The sequence below is a fragment of the Diorhabda carinulata genome, chromosome 3 (assembly GCF_026250575.1).
Source record: "Diorhabda carinulata isolate Delta chromosome 3, icDioCari1.1, whole genome shotgun sequence".
In the NCBI taxonomy this organism is placed as follows: Eukaryota; Metazoa; Arthropoda; class Insecta; order Coleoptera; family Chrysomelidae; genus Diorhabda; species Diorhabda carinulata.
In genome coordinates, this window is record NC_079462.1 from 26,255,696 (window position 1) to 26,276,569 (window position 20,874).

General features: G+C 33.1%; 1 protein-coding gene across 5 annotated transcripts in view; it reads right to left on the bottom strand.

Moving 5' to 3' along the window:
* Positions 1-20,874, bottom strand: part of LOC130891862 (peripheral plasma membrane protein CASK) — a 378,618-nt gene that overhangs the window by 307,564 nt on the left and 50,180 nt on the right. For all 5 annotated transcript variants that reach the window (XM_057796917.1, XM_057796915.1, XM_057796916.1 and 2 more), the window contains 3 exons: positions 8,715-8,890; positions 3,048-3,173; positions 1,256-1,439 (listed from right to left, as the gene is read on the bottom strand). In XM_057796917.1, the coding sequence (XP_057652900.1) occupies positions 1,256-1,439; positions 3,048-3,173; positions 8,715-8,890 (486 nt within the window). The remainder of the gene's footprint in view (positions 1-1,255; positions 1,440-3,047; positions 3,174-8,714; positions 8,891-20,874) is intronic.

Sequence of the window (20,874 nt, forward strand, 5' to 3'; positions counted from 1 at the left end):
GAATGCGTCAATCATCATTACTTTTCACACACAGATGGATCTTGATGAGGTCTATAGGAAAAAGTTATCCATGGTTCGATATCTGTTAGCCTTCCTGAGAAAATGGCCACTTCCTGTATCTTCGGAAGTAAATGTTTCCGCATAAAATGATATGAATGATAAATCGATGATCGTCGGGGGGTGGCTTATCATACTCTCACCATATTACCTAAGACTTCCCGATTGTATGCATTTAATTTTTTAATCCTTTATCTGAATTATTAATTCAAAAATTTCCAAAAATTCAATTTTTCTTCTAAATTAATTTCATAAACACGGACGTATTTAGATACATGAGGCTCTATCAAAATTACGATGTCTAGTTATTAAATAACGAGACGGCGCGCCTAGAGGGCGCCCCAGACGGGTGGGGTAAAAAACGAGTACTGTATTGGGTATCTAGATATCTTGTGTGTTTTTTCTCGTGCCGAAAACCATGTGTGACGAAAAACTGGAGCAACATATCAATCGCAAATGTAAATTGAAAATGACTTCGACTGAGTACTATAAATTGTTGCAAGAGGCCTATGGGGACAATTCTCTATCTCGTGTGCGTGTTTTCGAGTGGTGTAAGCGCTTTAGTGAGGGCCGAGAGAGCATTGAAGATGACCAGCGCCCAGGTCACCCTGTGACTGTTTCAACTTCGGAAATAATGACCAAATTGTATTGCCGAGGCTGTAAACGCTGATAAAGAAACAGAAAAATTTTACTCGAGAAATTACACATGACAAAAGTCTGTGCGAAGTTAGTGCCAAAAAATCTGACTCCTGACCAAAAGTCTTGCTTCAATGGCTCTGCACAGATTTCCTTGAGAGGTTAGAAAAAGATCTACTTTAAAAGGGACCCGATTTGAGTCGATGGAAGAGGTAAAGCAAAAAACATCAGAGCTCCTAAACGCCCTCACCAAAGAAGACTTCCATCACTGCTTCGATCAATGGAAAAAACGTATGAAAAGGTGTGTCGCTAGAGGAGGGAAGTATATTCAAGAGGAGCATTCGAATGTAGAATAATTTTTAAAATAAAACCCTTTTTCGTAACCAGTCTCGTTATTTAACTCTACGTCGTTAAATGTTAACCCAAAAAAAACTGAATAAGAACGCACTATATTCGCGGAAGAAACGGACTCTTATTTTGGGGACTCTCCATTTTTTAAAAGATCTCTTAGCTGACTGCTAGTTTCCAAACAGTAATAAATACATTCTGAACATAAACTTACCACAGGAAGATACCTCATCATCGCCAAAATCAGAAAAGGAATCTGCATTAGTATCATCGTAAGGATACCATTTACTAGAATTTACTGCGCTTAGAACATAGCTTTTCAATTTTCTACGACTATTGAATTTTTTCAATTCCTCTACAGTCTCTGATAGGTGAATTTTCAATCCCTTATCGCGATCCTGAAACACGCACAAAATAGAACGTGTAAAAAATATTTTCCTATTTTCACAGTAAATGTGTGTGGCGGTAATCTGATCGAACTAACTTGATGTGCGGTTGCAAAGGTTGCACTTGTGGTTATTTTTTGAGGAGTCTGTTTGTTAGTGATGTTGATAAATTTGTGATATTACAATGGATGCTGTAACCAATCATACGGTACATAATCTATTCGAACGTTTCTCTAGTGGAAATTAGCCTCGTCTCAACCAGACTGTCAAACCAAACCAAAAAAAACCGATGAAATTTTGAAACTCATTGAAATATATCAGAATCCAAGATATCAATGTATCGCTGATGGATTGGGAGTGAACTAAAAAACTGTGTGGAATCATTTGAACCTTTCCTTGGTGGAAATTTGCCTCGTCTCTCAACCAGACTGTCACTAGAAAAACATTTTGCAGCTCATCGAGATCGGTATCCAAGATATCAAAATTTGGCTGATGCATTGGGAGTCAAGCATAAAATAATGTGGAATCGTTTGAAAAAGATTGATTATACAAAAAAACTGTGGAGATGCCGTAAAAATTGTAATGAAATTCAGTATATTGTCAATTACATTAATAATTAGCAATAAAAAAATGGTTAAACATGACCACGTTCAACGCGATGTGTTTTACCACGAGGACGCTAGTCGACAAAAATTGACTGAATAATGTCGCCTTTTTTTCGACTAAACCAAGAACGTTCTAAACAATTATGAACTGCCCAAAATTGGCAAGAAATCATAGTAGCAATAATTACTTATATGTACTTGAATAGTTTACTAAAGAGAAAATGGTGATATATCAATCCTTCGAAAAAATACGGTTTTACAGAATTCTCTGTCCCTATTATGATGTCAAATTATGTGTTGTGGTCTGCAATCAGCGAGGAAATGCCACAAATTGAGTTTGGCTGTCGAAGATTTCCAATTTCACGTGAATAACAGGCATTGGGATTGGGAATAACTCCACATCGTGATGAGAGGCTGCAGAATCTGGCATGACACACAATTCTAGCAATATTTAATTCAAGAATTTGGGTAAAAGAGTTTAGATGTAAAAGTGTCAAAAACAGCTAGTGAATAATTATTTATTATTATAAGATAGAATCAGCCAATCCCCTGTTCAAACTGATATATCAGGTGATAAGTATGCAATTACATACAACTTATACATATCTGTATAAAAATTATTAGTCTGCTTTATTTCGTTTTGGTTTTCAAATGAAAATTAATTTAATTCTATGAGATAAACATATAATATATGTTATTTATCAAATGTGAAAGGGATAATATCAAGCCTCAAAGGCATGCATTTGTGCAAAAATACATTTTCGCGTGTTTTGATTAATTATGACTATAGTGGGCTTTTTTGTTCAAAGCAGAATATTAAAAACAATAAATACATCCATTTTAAGTAAGTATTTCAAATTTGAAAAGAATTTAAGATGTTTAAATATATCAAAAATTAAATAAAAAATGTGTCGCGACATTGGGAATCCACTCATAAACAACCAATGAACCGAGTGAGGCCAAGAATGCAATAATTCGATCAAATTACCTATTATTTGATGAATTGAGTACTCACCCGCAACCACTTGTGATTCAATACTTCTTGTATTGTTACTCTTTGTTTGGGATCTACAGCGAGCATTTGTTGAACTAAATTTTTTGCGCTATCACTTATCAATTGCCAATTCGGAGATACATCCAGCTGTAACAAAAGAAATATTAGAGAGAAGTTATTGAGCTCTGATTAAATTATTGCACATAAATTCGGTTAAAAATGAAATTTATAAACAAATAAAAATTATGTTTGGTTCTATTTTTATAGCATATTGGTAATATTTAACCATGTGATAATCATGAAAATTTTATTATTTGGAAAAAAGTTAGCTGCTCTATAACCAGGCCAAAGCTCAAAAGACATCTTGCTTCAGGTGTTGCAATAAAACATGCTAAAACTTAGTTGAAGGTAATAGTATTTCAAGATAAGAGAAATCCAGCATGTTGTATGAAGTACGTCGAACCAAATGACTACTCAGGGGCATTAGAGCAACGTATGACAATCAACTCTGATACACAACAAACGCAAGCTCTCACAACATTGAAAAACAAGTCATAGTTTCGAGTCGCTAGACCATATATCATACAGAGATAGTTTTGCAACCAAAAAATTCTATTTGTTCGTTCGCATCAAAAGCAAAATGTTTGGTTATCAATTTTCCAAAAGGTTAGGTTCAAAACCCACATTTCAGAGTAATCTGAATCGTTAAACCATGTCCATACAAACCATCCGAATAGAAATGTAGATAAAGTTCTAACAACTCAAACCGCCCATACCTTACGATTAACCTCGTATATCCGTTGCTATTACGAATTATCTCCAGTTTTCCTGTAACTTAGTGGACTAAGCAAATAGCTAAGACAAGTAACAAATTGCAACCGTAATTCAACCTGCTTCTAACTAAGAGACTCTCGCATTCTAAGGTGACATATTTCCTCATGCTTTCTCATAGGAATAACCCCCTCAAAATATCTCAGCCCTACAGAGGACAGGAATCTCAATGCCTTATATATATTCCAAGTTTTATCACCACGCTTTCCAGTAATATTTGAAGAGATGGAAGATTTTGGATTACATCTAGTGCAGCTATTGGACGTGATATCATACAACTTCAAGAGATTGATTCTTATGGTGTTTAGACACGTTCTAGTGCCCCAGACCACTGCTCCATAGATGATTATCGGTGTCACTATCGCAGTGTACATCCACAGCAGCATTTTATATAATCACTTCTCTGAACAGTGTCTACGCACAATCAGGAAGCTTTCGTTGCTTTAGTGGTTATCCTCTCCTCATGTTTATTCCAGATGAGTTCTATCTATGTTATGGTACTGAGAAAAAAGGTTAATTAAACATAATAAAAATGCTCTACAATGGATAGAAAGAGTTCTAAAAAGCGGCTTTTATGTTTCAACTATTTATTATAACCCTTGGGGGAAGTTCTGAAAACGCTTCGGGTCTTCATTCAACTGGACTCACATGATAGTTTTCATATTCAGGTCATTGCAATATTCATTCATTTACCGAATGATACTTCGGATTTTATAAATAACTTGAATTCTCTTGTTTGTAACTGATATTCCTCTTTTTCATTTTCTTATAACAATTTTGTCACTATAATAAACGAATTTCAAGCAAAAAACCGTGGGCACAAATATTCAAACATTCAAAGTGACTCATTTGCAAGGAAGTTTAGGCTATTCTTCATGTTCCCTTCTTTGCCAAGATTAATATTTCAATAGAAACTGGGTTTCTTAGGTAGTCAACATCTACGTAATATCTAATGGGATAAGTTATGATGTGATTGTTATAACTAATAATAATAAAACTCGTTTATTGATAATCATTAATAAGCAGATTTCTATTCCCTGGGTTAAATTGCGCTAAAATAACTCCTTATATATGTGAATACATAGTATCCCAAAAGAATTCTCCAAACTTCGAGAACATAAAGAAACAAAACAAATAAATAAATAAATAGACCTTCCTACAAATTATTCGATAGAAACAGTGTAAATAAACCGCTTGCTATAAAAACGGTTCTAAGAAAAACAAACATCAAACGGATTCCGCGATCTTGGCAGGATCGGCTCTAGGGCGGAGAGACATGGTCGTAACAATATTATTCATTTAAGATGTGGGATTGTAAGAAGAGTTGTAGCATACATGTCTAGCTCTAGGAAAGGAATGGCAGAATATATCTTTTAGCTCGCAGTGAATTTTTACATATATATCACTTCAATCCAATACATATCATTTGTGAATTCAAAAAATAATTACTGTCTTTGACTAATAAATGATATGTGTTGTATTATTTATCTACTATCTATCTGCATCCGTAGAGCTGTTTGGCAAGAAATGAAAATAGATACTACATACTGCTCACTATACAACTACATTTTCTGACGCGAGTCTGAAACAGTAAACATTTTCTATGAAGATGTGCAGTTTTGAGGGTTGGTGGCGTGAACAGTGTCTTTAGTTTAAGTATCACCAACAGTTATAGAAACTCCAAGGAATATAAAAAAAATGAATGCCATAGTATTATATAGAAGGTTTTATTAATCAATCCATCATACATTGTACATTATACCTACACAATAGAGAAGATTGACTAAATATATCCAAAATATGGTAGATATTTCTCCTAGTAAGCTTGTTTAGAAATATTGATCACGATATTTGTGTAAAACAATCAGTATATATAAACTAGATCCATTGATATAGATATCTTGTAGCGTATTATGTGAAAACTACATTGACAAGAATGAATCTTGTTGAATACATAATTAATTTTTTTCCTGCGGACGAATTTTAAATTGGATACCAAAATAACTTTACGAGCGTAATTAAATGTTTTTGGGAGTTGTCGCAACAATACGATGAATACATGAAAACGAGTCACGAGCGGCGAACAGTTAAATTACTTCGTCTGACAAAAGAGGAAAATTAATATGTCCCTACAAATAGGCAATGGCAAATGACAGCTCGTTGATATACAGAACCTATGTTTTAATTTCGATGTCTATAAGATGCAGTTGATTTATAATCAATTGTTTTCATATTATTATTTATTAACTCGTATTTCGAGCAATGGAGAGAGAGAAATGCTTTATTGTCAGAAAATTGTTACAATTTGTAGACAAAAGCTTGTAAAAACTAAAAAACAAACATAAAAATAACTAAGATACAAATACAATAAAATATACAGAAGAAAATCACAATGAGTAACAAAATTAGAGGTAATAATTAGTATATAAGTCCATAGCAAAATTAAACCAGTATGCAGCATAGTCATTTACAGAGTAGAAGACACTTTGAAGTAAATATGACCTCAAATTATTGCGAAATGTGAGAAAAGATTATATCGAATTGATTTCAATTGGCAAGTGATTGTGCATTTTTTGCATTGTAAAATATTGAGCCCTTAACTAATTCTGAACGTGGAGTAGGTAGGTAAAGGTCGTGCTCCGCATTCATTAGTGGATAGCCATGCAACGACCTTTCTGAAATTGGAGAAACGTGCTTACGAATTAGACAAACGGATTCAAAGATGAATAAGGAAGTGTCAGAATTTTTAATCTTTTAAAGAAGTCCCTACATTGACCCCTACTGTTTAGTCCGACTAAATATCTAACAGCTGTTTTTTAGTTTAAAGATTCGCTCAAATAGAGTCGCACTACACGTACCCCAGAAGGAAAGGGAGCTGGATAAGTTCAGTTCTTTGGAAACTGATCTCAACGCAAAACAGGAGGAATTCAATTTCCATTCCAAGGAATTGTGTAAGTTAATATTAGCATCAAGGAAATATGAAATCGGATCATGAGAAGGAGTTATAGAATTCGAATAGTTTCTTTATACTACAGAGAATTCCAAAAAGAACTAGCTGATTTTGTAGATTTATGTTTCAAAAACTAATGATCAGGGGTGAGAGCTCACTTCTATATTGAAGGGTTACTAATTATGTTGTTTAAATATCATTGACAAGTGTTTAATATGGAGTCAATTAGATGCACTACATATGTCTTTAGAGGTTCCTCATATTAGCTAGCATTTCTTGAGTGATTGAATCGATAATTGATCTAATACACTTCTTAATTTTAACAAATGTTCTAAAACTTAGTGCTTTCTACAAACCGTCAGAATAAAAATCAAAAATAGTACGGTAATGTAAAGCAAATCATCAGCTCCAGTAAGACCGTTCCTTGTTTACACGGTCTATCATATTCTCAATGTGGCGGTTAACTTTCCCACCTCGATAGAAAGTTGCATCGTCACCCAACATTACACATGATACAAAAAGTTCAACTATCTGGATTTGGATAAAAAACTCACAAATCTCAACATGTCGTTCTTTATCATCTCATGCAAAGCTTGGAGTAATTGAAATATGTTTTGTTTCATACGCAAACGCCGGCGCAAAGTAAAATGTCGAAGAAATTTAAGTTCCTTACCAGCTCGTAAAGTGGATTTTTGCAGACGTCTTCATTGGACACATGAAGACGATCTGATGATTTGCTTTAACAGAGTCAACCTGTATCACTATATTACATGTGGTACGAAATTCAGGTTGCATTGAATGCTAGGTTCGACGTCTATAAAAAAGTCATATTACTATAGAATCATAGAATGATCAATGGTTAGAAGAGACTTTTGTACACCTATCTTGTAATAAACGATAAACTGTGCGGGGGTGGTTTTGTTAGATGTGTCCGAAATTCCAAAATCTTCCACAACTCGATCGCTGGTTATCTCCCATTTTAATATTTCGAAGTTTACCATTTTCTATTGTCTAAAGTTAGAAAAATTAGCATTATTACAACAAAGTTAAACTTTATACATGTGATTCAAATATTATTATAGCAAATATTTGTGAGAATATATGAATATACTTATTCAAGTAGATGTTAGTAGGGTCTTTGATAAAATTGATCATTATATTATGTTGTATGAACTTGCAGTCGCTACAAATGGATCTACTGCGATGATTCAAATCTTTAATAAATAATATATCCCAGACAGTAGATACAGGTAACTATATATCACCTTTCAGCTATAACTTCGGGGGTACCTCAAGGATCCTACTTGAAACCTTTTTTACTTAATATTTACATCAACGGTATATCTAAATGCTGCTTTGGTAAAAAAATATTCTTTCTTTTAATTTGAATAAATACTATACGACGAATTTCATTAGAAAGCAATGCACATTTAAGTACCAATACTTTAATGGAAATCACTCAATTGAAAAGTTGTCACAGATGAAAGATCTAGGACTTTATTTGGGTTCATTAACAGTTTCATTAACGAGACATGACGAAACGATTGCGATCTTTATTTATGGTCAATGTAAACAGTGTTTTAAATTTAGGATCAATAACTTTGATTCCTTAATATCTTGAATATATTTATAGACTTCACAGTATCCAAAATAGACTCATCAATTACTGCAAAGTTTCCTAATAATAATATATATAAACGTCTAATAAATGATTTTATTATTATATAAGATTGCAAATTGACGCCACGGCTATGCTGATTTGCGAGAGTATCATGATAATAGCGATCGGTTTGCATTTGCACACTTCTTTTGTAGCACCGAAAATTTCGTTATTTAGTAACAATAATAACAATAACTCTCCTAATGCATTCCAATACAAAAAACCAATGTAGTTTTAAATTACTTACATGAAGTTTCCCTCTGCATATTGCATCATGTAATCTTCTTCCGCTGCCATGAAATGGCAGAGTTCCCGATAACAGGACGTGTAAAAGCACTCCAGCTGCCCATATATCAACAGGTTTTCCATATTGTCGTCTTTCTACAACCTCAGGAGCCATAAATTGAGGGCTACCAACTCTACCTGTAATGCATAAGAATCATAATTATTGCTTGAGAAAATAGTTATCATATAAAATTACTTTATCAAGCCATTTAAGGCCTTAGCCATTACCTCGACGCTCACAAACCTAAAAGTAAGATTATTCAAAGATGAAGTAAGTTTGACAATTGGAATAATGAACTAATATAAAGCGTTTTTTTTAATTGGCAAAAAAGGTTTCAAGAAATAAGCACTAGCACTTTTAGGCGACAAATGTATTGACGATTCATTTATAGGTTATAATTATTAAAAAAAATATTATCGAGCAGTTTTAAGACCGTAATAAGATTCCATAAAAAAATTGATTCAAAAACAATTTTTCGTTTCTTAAGAACAACTACGATTTCTTCTTTGTACTAGTGTACGAGTAACTTTTTAAAAGTTGCCAACACTTTCACTTTCCAGATGTTTAGTAGTCAGATTAGTTTTAATACTTATATGGAGAAAACTCTTTTAGATAAACAAAGACGAATTTACCCAACGATTCTCACAGTAGATGAAACTCTGGTACACCATTTTACCTCAGAAAGAAAACTACGATCGCAATAATGGATTTCTTCCGATGAAAGCAGAAACAGTCTTTTCGACTATGTTGTAGAATTCGAAATCTATTGATTATGTTTTGATGTCAAAGTTAAAAAAACATCATAAGAAAAGATGTTTAATTCCAACATGACAATTACATCATCCCATACCGCCTTCCTCTAGATCATTTTCCCGATTATTGCCTCAGGTATGACTCCTCTCCCCCGTTGTGCGAGATCACCCCGATGCTGAACCACTTTGCACAAGAAAGTGCGATCTTCAGAAAGCACCAGAAAACCAGACAAGCCCAAATCCCAACAAGAATTTCGTCAGGTAATAGTTTACATGACCATACTTCCTTTCTGCCTAGTCCGTCACGCTCCTACCGTGTGGGTCCATCGTCCTGTGGTTTCGGAGCTCCATCTGTTCAGCCTCCTTGGGATAGATTGACCTCTATTCTATTCTATTTTTTGCAATTTTCGTTCCTTAGTTTTGATGGTGATAAATCCTTTTCAGCTCCACGGGAGCTTAGTCTAACGTTATCGTATATAATTTGAAATTTGAACAGTACTTTTTAAAGCTTTTCCGTATTATATATTGAAACTCAATAGTTGAATGATGTTTGTCGAGCAGGAAAAAAAGTCTAGAAGTTTCTTGATAATGTCGAGAACACGAAAAGAAGAATAGTTTTTTGATAAAGTGGTATAAAACATCTATAAGGTTACCAATATCTGACTTAATTTTTCTTCTTTATCTGAATTACTAGCTCAATAGTTTGATTAATATCCTAGAACGATTTCTTCGTTGTAACTAAGTTTTCAATTTAAACATAAACTATCTAAATATGTTTCTAATTGATAAACCCTGCAAATACTACAAAATACTCGCTAGGAGTTCACTAGATCGAAAAGGACTAAATACCTCGTATATTCGAGGTCTGGCTATTGAATAACGAGACCGGTTACGAAAAAGGTTTTATTATAAAAATTATTCTGCATTCGAATGTTCCCCTTCAATATACTCCCCTACCCCCGCCACACACCTTTCCATACGTTTTTTCCTTTGATCGAAGCAGTGCTGAAAGTCTTCTTTGGCGAGCGCCTTTAGGAGCTCTGCCGTTTGTTGCTTTACCGCTTCCATCGACTCAAATCGGGTCCCTTTCAAAGCAGATCTTTTTCCAACTTTTCAAGGAAATCTGAGCAGACCCGTTGACGCAAGAGCTTTTGGTCAGGAGTCAGGACTTTTGTCATGTGTAATTACTCGTATAGGCGACCTGGGCGCTGCTCATCTTGCAGCAATTCATAGCTCTCAGACAGAAACTTGAGATTGATACGTTGCTCCTGTTTTTCGTAACACATGGTTTCCGTCACTAGTTCGTTTCAAACCACTACTACACAGATACTATAATAATGAGCGAAACGTGTTTTGGGACGTGCATAGACAAGATATCTAGTTCCCCAACGCATTACTCGTTTTTTACGCCACCCGTCTAAAGCACCCTCTAGGAGCGCAGTCTCGCTTTTCAATAGCCAGACCTCGTATTAGGTACATTGAATGTTTGCAACAAAAAACAGTCGTACAGATCAATCAAGACGTTTGAAGCTTATCCGTCCGGGGCTCGAGGATTGCTAATTATTATTTGGGCCCAGATTCTCATACAAAAAGTGTCACAATTGTTATATGTCCTGACGACAAGAAGACTAAATTGATATGAAGTAAATTATATAAGACAGTTTTACGATGATCGATGGGATATAGTGTATAAACTCATATTCGAATTCGTTTTATATTATTACCAATATATTCCATCTAAGAAACATAGTAATAAAGTTCAGAATTTTACGGTTGTTACACGGTTCGTAATCCCGTCAAATACGAAACGTATACTTCTAAATGGTTGAAATGATATTTTAGCGTTCCGAGGACATTAAGTTGAGAGACTTTTTTATGACTCACGTTTTGTTAACTTTATTTCAATTTCGATAAGTATTTGTATGATAATTTGCTATATTTTTTAATCAAGAATTTTTATCTATCATACATTCCACATCTACATAGGAAATATAAATGTTATAGAAAACTAAGATTTTATATTCTAATTTAATTAGTTCTGATCAACCCTTTTAAACAATAATGTAAGGAAACTAGATATCAATAAGTTATCATCATGAGTTAACTATTTCGGTAACATTTTACTTTACATAAAATTGTAACGTTAAAATATGTTTCTGTAGAGATATCACTAGGATTCCGGTGGTGATATAATTCAACTGAAGAAGCACGGTGGGTGGAAATCCAACACAATTGCGGAGGGTTACGTAGACGACTCAATAAAAAACAAAATGGATTCCGCAGTGAAAATTTTAAACCGAACAACTAGTTCGACTTCAAGCCACATTATAAATGTTGACGATCCTACCAACAATCCAATAAGTACTAATACAACAATAGACGATGTTATTTCTTTAAACTCGTTATATGTTGCCAATTCAAGTACCAATAGTAATGTAACTTCTTCTTCAGTTCAAATTAATAATGTTCACAGCTGTACTTTTAATATTACTATTACAAAATAAAAATTGATAAAGTTGTTTCGAATGTTTTTAAGTCTATGTGCATAGAAAAAATTTTATATGAATCTCGTGAGTAAAGTAACTTTTTTTTCACTCGTAGGAAATCGTCCAACTCGTGAAAACTTTACTCACTTTGTTGCATAAGTAATTATTCTTTGTCCAATAAAAAGATTACCATTTTTAAATCTACACACAGTGGCTACTAATGTTTAAATGAAATTCTACCTAGAACGTGAGCGGGATTATTATCACAAACTTTACTTAAGGAGCTTATATTTTTTATACAGTATATCAAGTAATTTAGGTATTATAAATTTAAATAAATCTCCGCAAATATATCACTATATCTTTCACAATTACTGTGAAATGAGGTGCTATCAATTAATTGTGAAGCAAATCGAAACTTTTGAATTAATTTTAATGAAATATGGATTCTATTCATCTTAAACGTGCGTTAACAGAGATTATTTTTTAAATAATATATTTTGCTAGCCAAATATCTCATAAAATGTAAGACTCATACGAATAATTTGATTATATCCAGTTTACAAAATACTTGAAAAGACGACAGGTGGATATGCGCTAAACGTTTAGGTATGAATTTGACTCATCTGGTTTTGCGTAGTCATTTTTGTGAAACCTTATTTTAAGTGCATTCTTAAAATAAGTCAATTAATTTCATGCAACGATGTACTTTTTATGGAATTAATGTTTAAGTAAATGGAATTGTACTATTGAAAGCGTCGCGCCGGTTTACCACTCTCTTTTTCTTTCTACTCGTTATTATAATCAAAACTTGTTATTCTCCTCCTTTGCCGTTTCCACCACACGAAACATCGACGTTATAGAGATTCGTAAACCTTCTCTTTGTATAGCAGCAGCTCAAGCCCACTTGAACAAGCTTCCTAACCTGGCTCTATCTATATATAAATGTTACTTCTAAGGTATTATCAAGATCAGAGTCGACAGATGATATACTGGTGTCATCACTATTTGAATTCGTTGCAAAATGATCCCCATTTTTGAATACGATCCGAAAAACAAACGTCAGAAAATGGAATGACGCGCTCCAGACCTCACAAATTTCTAAGAAGTCAAAATTGGTTGATAGCTAGGGAATCATCAGAGTTTATCCCTTAGTAACTCAATACTTTTAACGCGAGGAAGATTACGAAAAAGAATTATGCGCGTGATTGTAAACATTAAGAACAATTGGATTTTATAATATCGCCATGCGCCTGTTCGAACAACATTTTCAATAACCTAGTTTTTACTCATAAAAACATTCCTGTGGCTCCTTCACTTGATAACAAAGTAGATAAAATTACCAAATTGTAATGCTTTACGGTAACTTCAGCTACCTTCTTATTTATTCGGGGAGGGAGACTGTTAGCCTTGGTATAATTCTGATTGCTTGACCTCGGTTGTGAATTGAAGTTTTTTTGATAAGAATCGAATTTTTTATTCATATTTTTAACTTGATTCTTTGGTACGGCAGTAATGCAATCATCTACATATCGGTAAAAAGAATGGAATATTTATATCTAGTTTGCTTAGGACAGTTTCCTCAAGATCTTCCATTACCAATTGTGCTATAACACTTGAAATGGAAGCCCCCATAGCACAACCATCAATTTGTTTGTATATTTCATGTTTGTATTTTTTATGTTTGTATATTTCATTTCCATACTTGAAATATGTAGTTATAAATGTGAGTTCTATAGCTTTTATAAATTGATCAATATAAATACGCAAATTGTAAGTGTCAATATCATATTTTGATAAAGACTCAAAGAAAATTCGAAACGTCAATTTTTATCTATTTCTAAAAATTATAAAAAAAATAATTTTCAAACAGAAGAGGCCTAAAATCAAGAACATGTATAAATATAAACACACCAAAGTGTCTAAGAAATAAGAAATTTGTTTAATTTTATGGCTCGTGGTGAGCCCTAGATTTTTACACTCCTTCCCCTTTATTTTGCTTTTCACATCATAATTTTGCATCCGTTAGTCATCCATTGTTACTTATCTGCATTTAGTTTTTCGAGTTTGTTTGTGTACATCTGGTAATATTCCTGGTAGTCATTGTGCAGACAATTTTTATTTAATTCGTATATTATCTACAGACAGATAAACCATTATCCTCAACTATTTTGTCCAAAAGACACTTCCTTATTTTGCAACACGATATTATGGATTTATGTTTTTGAAGGCTTTTAAAACACTGGAACTATGGCGTGTATACCAGGCCCAGTGCTTTTATAAAGAAGACAATATTTTCTACAGACTTTTAAAAAATTTCAAATAGAAAATGCAAATTATAATGACGGTCTATATCATAATAATGTTGCATTAACTGAATACGTTCCAATTATATTACGGAAGCAAGCAAAAATAAATTCGTAGACAAAAATGTGTATTTTCGTTTAAAAGAAAGCTTTATACTTTGCTATGAATTTTAATTATGTTAGATTTACATTCCAAACGTAAAGTTATGAAAAAAGATTGGTCCAACATTTCTTTTAAAGCATAACACAAATGAAAATTTCTAGACACTGTTTGTGTTTTCTAAAGAGGAAATGTAAGCAAGAGTTGTTTCGTTTTAGAACGTTCATCAAGCGAAACAATATGAATAAATAAATAGTATAGTTTGAGACGGTTAAATGGTCTAAAAGTAATAGTATCAAACAATGGAACATTAAGAAGCACGTACAATAAATATTCCTTTCTTAAATTGTAAGTAGTGTTGGCATATAAAAATATTGAATAAATCATCCATAGGAACAATTTTACCAAGAATCGCTTTTGTATAAAGTTGATATTTGCAATGAGATTTGATCCACCAACAACAGGATTGTTAATCACGTTCACAAACCATTGAGCTATCGAAGGTATTTTACTTCATTTGAATGAGCCTCATATGAATGATTTATTTTAATCGAAATAGTTTTGGATTAAGCCCATTTTTTATGTGAGTTCAAGTCCAAAACACGCTGATTAAAAGTCTCAATGGACTCGAAAACACAAATTCCCTCTCCGAACCCTCAAAACTAACCCTTAAAAGTCCAAGAGTACCATAAGAGGAAAGGCTTTGGCCTGTTTTTCTAAAACTTGGCACAATGATAGTTCAAAGCATGCTTAAAAGTCTCAATGGACACAAAACACCAAAACTCATAGAAGAACAACTGATTGGATATCATTAAATACAAAGCTGAATGGACTTGGATTCAGGTTAGACCCGGCGCTCAGCAATTCACTCATTGTGCCCGAAAAAATTCATGGATTTGGGTTCAGATTATTGACACCTATTCCGTATGCTAAGTGGAGAAGCTTACATATATATGTCTCCTTTCGATGTAATTCCTACAGTCCTTCCCAAAATGTATTCTCAAATAGCCCGAAGAGGAGCTCCATTGATCAAAGCTCAGAGTAGAGTTTCCTCTACACCTTCACATCTTAGACCTTGAGAATATTGCAGTGGTCAGTAATCAACCCAACGTTAAGCCTTAGCTTTCGGTGTCACATATCGGAGGTTCCCAGCCGTTCAGAAACTAGTCTACAGCTCTTCTGTCTACTAGATTTTTGATAAAACTATTGTTTTGGTTCCCAATTGTGGTCTTTGACTCATCTGTATAACAAACGGACCTTTATGTGTTTGGGAAATTAGGAGTGTCGTCTATGTAATATTAAGGAAAATGACTTTTAATTTGTAGAAGGTGGGACGACTCTAAGGTGTGGACGATCGAAGTTAAGGTGAAGAGAACAAGTAGAATCAGACCCCAAGAAAAGGAAAGCATAAAACTGGAAACAGTCTGATAAAAATGATCTATATAATAGTAGATAGTAACTGCGTTATCGATTTTATTTCTTGTTTTTCATTGGGGTTGTGCTCATGACCAGAATTACCGTTTAAGTGAAATTATCACATTTGCATTTGTAGTAATTAATTTACATTATTAATCAAGAAGGATAGAAGCTAATTATCGATCTCATTAAAAAGCGGGCTTATCATGAATTTATAATGGTATTAGAATAACAAATTAAGCATTAGTGATGTTGACGATGTTTTAGTAGCGATAAAACGTTTCAACGTGATCCAGATGTATAACTAGAATTCATTATACATACAAGGACATATTTGTTTAATAATAGTTATTCATGTATCAAGGCCTTAAAGGCCCTAAAGTCATACTTTGTCACTAAGGGGGAGACTATTTTCTAAACATTGGCATGCAAATATCATTTATTTTCATTCATTTATATTAACGGTGAGAGAATAGTTCAAATTGTTCTTAAAGCTTAGAGATTGTAAGCTGAATGACGTGTAATCAACTGCTGGGGAAAATGAAGCGGATGAAAACTCTGTGACTTCAGTGCCTAGACACTAAAAAGCGATGTCACTGCTTTCTATCGAACAATCGGCATTATTGTCAATTTCGAAAAAATTATATTTCCATTTAATAAATAATCCTTGCTTGGATTTGTTAATTTGATGTAAGATTCTGATCCAGAAATCTATACATCTCATTTCCGAATTCCTTCAGTCTTTTGGAGGAGGCCTAAGTAAAGCTGTGTACAGAATGAACGAGACATAACGCGCTCTAGACGTTCATAAATGTTAAGAATACACTTCAAATTTAAAGCTGCAGAGAATGAACGCGAGCATAACGCTGGTTGGCCCGTAAACATAATCCTAAAAGTGCATGTATAACAAAGAAATTTGAACCGGGATCAACGATTCTGAATTATTTATAATTTATTATATACTTACTTTACTGTATAAAATGTGTACAGAAATATATACCGAACGTCATATAACAGGACGTTGGTGGGTGAGACCCTTCAATTTGAATAGAGATATCTAAAGTTACTTTACTACAACATATTTTAAAATGAACGAATTTTTTTAACATAGAAGAATGAATCTGGTTTTATATAATCAACTTTTCTTGTATCCAGACGACTGTTTGTTATATAAACACTCATGAGCATGTAGAAATTCTATCAGTCTTTTACTTAGAGAAGTTATTTTTCAGGGTATCTGCAACTACAAACGACAACTAGAAAAATGAGGTTATGTTTTTAACGTTTAATTACTATCAGCGGTTAACTTCGACGTCAAGAGCGCGTACAATTGCGATCATTGTGTACGTTATCATATATTTTGTGTTTTTAGAAATGCTGATTATTTTTCATTCAATTTTCTTTATAACTAAATGCCATAATTTCGGAGTTGAAGCTACATTTACAGTATCTCCACCAAAGTTACAATAAATATCGTACATTTGGATGGCTCCGATTGAATAAACTCGTTTAATGTGAATATTATTCAATAATTTATGTGCTACTACAAATAACAAGGTTTAGTGTTAGTAAGTTTTTTTAAATGTAATTAAAAATACTTATTTGGATTTGTAAATATCCAAGTCAACTCAGGTATAGAACTATTTTACAATAAATCTAAATACGTCGGACCATTTCAGTTATCTTCAATGAAAAAGGGATCAATTATTTTGTCGCCTATTATTCCAGCCTATACATTCAGTTTTTCGAGATATAGGGTGTGGGATTCACGCATCCGACGGGGTTTGTTACGTGACCAATATCTACAATTACGCCGATTCATATTTCAATTGATATAAATAGTGACCTCATCACAAAACATAGCATTACTTAAAAAAATTGGATCATTTTGATTGCAATTTTTCCATCGTTAGGTCTGCAAACTATTCACGTCTATCAAAATCGTCATCTGACACCTCTTGAACCAACGTTACTTTGTATGGATGAAATTTATTATCACGTATGCGTTTGCGAAATATCAAGTTCTCGGGATATTTGTCTAGGACTCAAGTGTGGATCGTCTTCTAACAGGACACAAACATCTAAATATTTGTTTTCAGTTGATTTAATTTTTCTGCGCCCTGATTTAGAAAAATCTTTTACTGAACCAGTTAAACTTTTTTACTAATTTACTGACAGTAGATCTTGTTATGTTTGGTTGTTGGTGTTTCGGTTACGATATAAATTATTGAAGATATTGAACGTTCCTCATTAACTTCTACGCCTATCACCATATCCTAATATCATTAGATTATCAATTCGTTCTTTTTCAGATAAACGATCCATTGTGACTTTCAATGAACTTCAACAATAATAATTTATTAAAACGTAAAATTTTTTTGTTGCAGTCATAATCACCTAAATGTATTATTTCAACTTCGGCTGAGATAACGCAAATGTAGCTATAGCTCCGAAATTATAGCATTTAGATATAGAGAACATTAGATGGAAAATAATAAGTATTTTTTAAGGATTTCGAAAACAGAAAAATATACAGCGTGATTTGTGAAATAACAAAGTTCATTACTTTTCGGGTAAAAGGTAAGATCTGACATCAATGTAAATACCATGTAAATTTATAAAAATCGTACAAGCCGTTTCCGAGATAATTGAGACGTTCCATACATAAAACTCACTCTGTATATTTATTCAGGATACTATGACAATGAGTGAAAATTAGCTTGATTAGTTACAATAAATTACTGTCCCGGATGTTCAGCATCATACAGGTTCATCTTAACAGGCAAAATTCTTTTTCTCCATATTTAACAGTTTCCTTTATATTTGTATAGAAAATTTTAAATATGAGGGATTATTGAACAATTTTCAAATATATACTTAGTAACATAAGTGATTTTCGATAGAACAACATAATTATATATTTTCATATAATATTTTTTAAATAAATATTTGATATTTTTATAAAAATCAATTTTTTACGAATGTATAAACTTCTTTCCATTCACTAGTACACGGTTCCTTAAACCATTTAATAATCTTTCTTCTGCAATAAACAAACCTCATTATTGTCATATCCAGAATGCCTGGAGCAGTTTACGTAGTTTCATTATATCAAATAATTGGATATAGTTTCATTTACCAAGAGCTCTCTACAGTGAAACTTAATTAAAACTTTTTAAACTCTTCCATATTGTTCGGCACTGAGTCAAACTTTACAATTCTATTATCTTATTAATTTTCAATAATGCATTGCTTAAAATATACAGAGTTAGTTATCAACTAGTACAGCCCTGCTTGCTACTAGTAGTAGTATAATTTTTTGTAAAATTGAGTGTGCCTTTCAAAAACCTATTCTTCTCTGTGGTAAGTACTATAAACATTTATTGATATAAGTTTTTTTATCAATTAAGTTGGATAAGTTGGATTTTCTGAAACCGTTGGCGATATTCATACTGAATACATTGTTTACACCACCTCTACACCAACACTCACAATTACACTGTCTGACGCGCGTTTCGATAACCAAGTTATTGAGTATTTAGATCTCTATGTCAAAGTTCTTTCAATGCATATCCACTAATGGATGTTCGCTATAACACTTTCTATCGCTTCTCTATTTCTTGCGGTGTGTTTTAAGGATTGTATATAGTGTATTACTGCCCACTGCCTGATGTTTCGCAGCCAAGATATTTTCTTCCTTCCGATCTCTCTCTTTCCTTCAATTTTGCCTTCGATCAGTAGGTGCAAACATTGATATTTGTTGTTTCGCATAATGTACCCTAAGTTTGACGTTTTTCTCTTCTTAATCAATTCAAATAATTCACGTTGTTTGCCGATGCGTCTCAGAATTTCTTCATTTTTCGATCTAGCCGTCCAAGGCATCTTAAGGATTCTACGGTGCAGCCACATCTCGGAAGCCTCCTACTAGTTAATCGCCGGCGTCTTCAATATCCAGCCTTCCAATCCGTAGAGAAGCCCCGACCAAACGTACCACTTCACGATTCTCAGTCGTAGATTAAGATCTCTTTGAAACCTCAAGGATACCGGTCTGGCTTTTTCAATGCGACATTTTATTTCTTTGTCTAATGTCCAGTCCTCAAGGAGCCAGATTCCCAGATTCCCAGATATTTGAATTTATCCACCCTCTCTAAGGGCATTGCGTTAAATGTTATGGTGGTGTTTTCAAACATATTTATGTTTTTGTTCTTCATTTTATAACTTCATCAGTTAAGTATGATTTTAAAGTTCATTACACATACAAGTTGCCGTGGAAAAAATAAAGTCCATAAAAATATTCATCTGTTTACATTTATTTAATTCGGTATTATGGAACCAGGGAAAAATCAAAAGATGGTTATTGTTTTGTTCAGTGAAAAGTATATTGCAATGAAGAAATGTATTGCTTAGCATTTGATCAAAAGATTTTTACAAGTAGACCGCATTTCAAAAAAAAGAATGTTTAATGTGCCATGTCATAAGAGCTAAAAGTCATCGAATCTTTCTTTATTGAAGGAAAGTTAAATCAGCAGTCTACAGTTAAAAACTATTTAAAAAATATTTTTTGACGATACTTCTTTATATAATCGATTGACTAATTTTTTTCCAATATGCTGACTGCCCTGTTCATTCTACATAAAAAACTATCGATTGGCTAAATAATTAGTTAGGTGAAATATGGATTTGGAGAATGAGTGTAATATATTGTCCTGCTAAATCCCCATACTTCACAATGATTGATTTATTTTGTATGGTGCACAGTGGAACAAAGAGTTTAATAAAAACACATTCCGAATGATAATAAGATATTAAAAAACGGAATAACTCCTGCAGTATGATAAATAACTAAAAACCACAAGCATCTTTTGAACAATAGCAAAAGTTTACCTATCCGAGTACAGAATATATAAACATACAGTATTTTATTGTCAAATGATGATAAAAACTCACTTTCCGGTTTTCATACCATTTTTGATCTATTCTATATCAATTGACTCCTGGACGGGAATTAGTAAGATCATTTGTAGGACAATAATCAAACGTCTATTTACTGCCCTTACTAAA